The sequence below is a fragment of the Seriola lalandi genome, unplaced genomic scaffold (assembly GCF_002814215.2).
Source record: "Seriola lalandi dorsalis isolate HSWRI2012SDOR001 ecotype SW California unplaced genomic scaffold, Sedor1 jcf7180002050070, whole genome shotgun sequence".
Taxonomy (NCBI): domain Eukaryota; kingdom Metazoa; phylum Chordata; class Actinopteri; order Carangiformes; family Carangidae; genus Seriola; species Seriola lalandi.
Window position 1 is genome coordinate 7,032 of NW_019520623.1, and position 2,779 is coordinate 9,810.

At 44.2% G+C, this 2,779-nt stretch overlaps 2 protein-coding genes across 4 annotated transcripts in view; both read right to left on the reverse strand.

Annotated features, from left to right (window-relative positions):
* The window catches only part of LOC111649175 (uncharacterized), a 7,446-nt gene extending 7,000 nt beyond the window's left edge, over positions 1-446 (reverse strand). For 2 of the 3 annotated variants that reach the window (XM_087171879.1, XM_087171880.1), the window contains exon 1: positions 260-446. In XM_087171879.1, the coding sequence (XP_087028005.1) occupies positions 260-313 (54 nt within the window). In that variant the 5' untranslated portion in view covers positions 314-446. The remainder of the gene's footprint in view (positions 1-259) is intronic. The other variant, XM_087171878.1, reaches the window with a different exon arrangement.
* A 54-nt stretch (positions 447-500) lies between these two features.
* LOC111649174 (FH1/FH2 domain-containing protein 1-like) overlaps positions 501-2,779 on the reverse strand; it is a 2,646-nt gene continuing 367 nt past the window's right edge. Inside the window, exons 2-4 of the mRNA XM_087171881.1 lie at positions 2,675-2,779; positions 1,358-1,452; positions 501-707 (exon numbers count right to left, since the gene is read on the reverse strand). Of these exons, the coding sequence (XP_087028007.1) occupies positions 501-707; positions 1,358-1,452; positions 2,675-2,779 (407 nt within the window). The remainder of the gene's footprint in view (positions 708-1,357; positions 1,453-2,674) is intronic.

The window sequence follows — 2,779 nt, forward strand, 5'->3', positions numbered from 1 at the left end:
TACACATACACACACACACACACACACACACACACACACACACACACACACATACACACACACACACACACACACACACACACACATACACACACACACACACACACACACACCAGTGAACTCTCACTGTTATGACTGTAACTGTAACTCTGATCCACTGTAACACCTGTTGTTCATGTGCCTTGATGTCATGTTTGCTACAGGTGTTGTTATTGTTATGTTATGTTATTGTTATTGTTGTTGTTGTTGTTGTTGTTACCTCGTAGATGGTGAACTGGGCCCTCAGGTCCGGCTCCGTCCCCTTGTAGTTCATGTGTTTGTGGATGATGGTCTCCACCCCCAGCTGCTCCAGACTGTCTGTCACATCGTAGAATGAGTCCTGGTCAGGGAGCGCTGCCAGAGTCTGACAGACACACACACACACACACACACACACACACACACACACACACACACACACACACACACACACACACATAACATACATAGAAATAATAGTATCAAACATGGAGAAAGCGAGAGACTGTGAGAGTGAGTGTGTGTGTGTGTGTGTGTGTGTGTGTGTGTGTGTGTGTGTGTGTGTGTGTGTGTGTACCTCTCTGTCCGTCCACCATGTTGACGGCGTTGATGAGTCGAGGACTGTTTGACTCTGAATATTCCACGAAGACGATGAGAAGCTTCAGAGACGTTTTCACCACCAGACGAGACTGAGGACACAGAGACGTTCAGTGTCCAGCAGGGGGCACCACCACTCCACTGTGATGTCACACTATAATAAACTATATTCTAATGTTTGACCTTTGACCTCTGTGATTCATGTCAGGAAATCTGCAGACACCTGAGCTCAGCTGATTATTTACCTGAGGTATTTTAGTGACAGGTGAGGACTGAGTCAGATACACTCACAATCAGTCCATCACACACATCTGGTGTTTTTCAGAATAAAGGTCTGCAGATTTTTTAGTCTTAGTGTTTTTCAGAATAAAGGTCTGCAGTTTGTTTCGTCAAGTGTTTTTCAGAATAAATCTTTTGATGTTTTTCAGAATAAAGCTCTGCAGTTCGTTGAGTGTTGGTGTTTTTCAGAATAAAGCTCTACAGTTTGTTAAATCTTGGTGTTTTTCAGAATAAACCTCTTGGTGTTTTTCAGAATAAAGCTCTACAGTTTGTTAAATCTTGGTGTTTTTCAGAATAAAGCTCTACAGGTTGTTAAATCTTGGTGTTGTGTTTTTCAGAATAAAGCTCTACAGTTTGTTGAGTTTTTTCAGAATAAAGCGCTTGATGTTTTTCATAATAAAGCTCTGCAGTTTGTTGAGTGTTTTTCAGAATAAAGCTCTGCAGGTTGTTGCTGTGGACTCACCAGACTTCCTGTCAGTGTGTAGAGCCACTGCACCGTCTCATTGTGGTTTATCACCCCGTTCATACCGTCCACAAACAGCATGATCTGACTGAGAGCTGAAGACACAAAGACAGACAGTTACTGACAGACAGACACTGACAGACAGACACTGACAGACAGACACAGACAGACAGACACAGACAGACAGTTACTGATAGACAGACACTGACAGACACTGACAGACAGTTACTGATAGACAGACACTGACAGACAGACACACAGTTACTGACAGACAGACAGTTACTGACAGACAGACACTGATAGACAGACATTGACATACAGACAGACAGACACACAGTTACTGACAGACAGACAGTTACTGACAGACAGACACTGATAGACAGACATTGACATACAGACAGACAGACACACAGTTACTGACAGACAGACAGTTACTGACAGACAGACACTGATAGACAGACATTGACATACAGACAGACAGACACACAGTTACTGACAGACAGACAGTTACTGACAGACAGACACTGATAGACAGACATTGACATACAGACAGACAGACACACAGTTACTGACAGACAGACAGTTACTGACAGAGAGACAGACACACAGTTATTGACAGACAGACAGTCTGTCGGTGGTGTCTAATCACAGGTTGGGTCTGTCTACATGCTGGGAGTGGTCCACTTGTCCTGTTTCATTTAAATGACTCCAGTGTCGTTTTTAGTGTTTAGTTCAAATGCTCAGAGATTCACAGGAAACAGAGCCAGAGTCTGTTTTTTCCTGACTGATCCTGAACCTCACACTGAGCCCCTCAGCTCCATCACATCCTGCTTCCTTCCTCTCAGAGACGTCCCTGCTGGTCGTCGGGGCCCCCCCTCTACAGGGGCCAAAGAAAAATCTGCAGGTGCTGACATCATCAACAGAAGCAAATAATCAAAATCAATAAATCATATTTTCAATCAAACTTTCTATAATCTGTGTTGTTTTCCTCTGAAATACTGATGAACACACAGTATATAACATCTGTGCGAAAGGGTCAGAGGTCAGAGATCACAGACCGACTCTGCTTTAAGGAGATGCTGCACTGACTCTTGGATGAACAGCAGGTGGAGCTCCCACAAACTAACGAACTCCACAGAGACAGGAGGAGAAGACGAAGGAGGAGAATGGACTGTGATGGAGGGATTCAGGAAAACCTCAAACTCCTCACAGCTCCTCATCAACACTGGTATTTTTCAGAATAAAACTGCAGTTTTTCAGAATAAAGCTCTGCAGTGTGAGCTTCAGACAGGTGTGAGCAGCTGGGTGGAGTCTCACCTCTCAAGATGTAGTTCTGGTAGTTGTGGTCGGCCTCGGCTCCAACTTTAATGAAGCATGTCAAACCTTCAGACGCCACGAACTCTGGAACCAGGTCTTTATCAT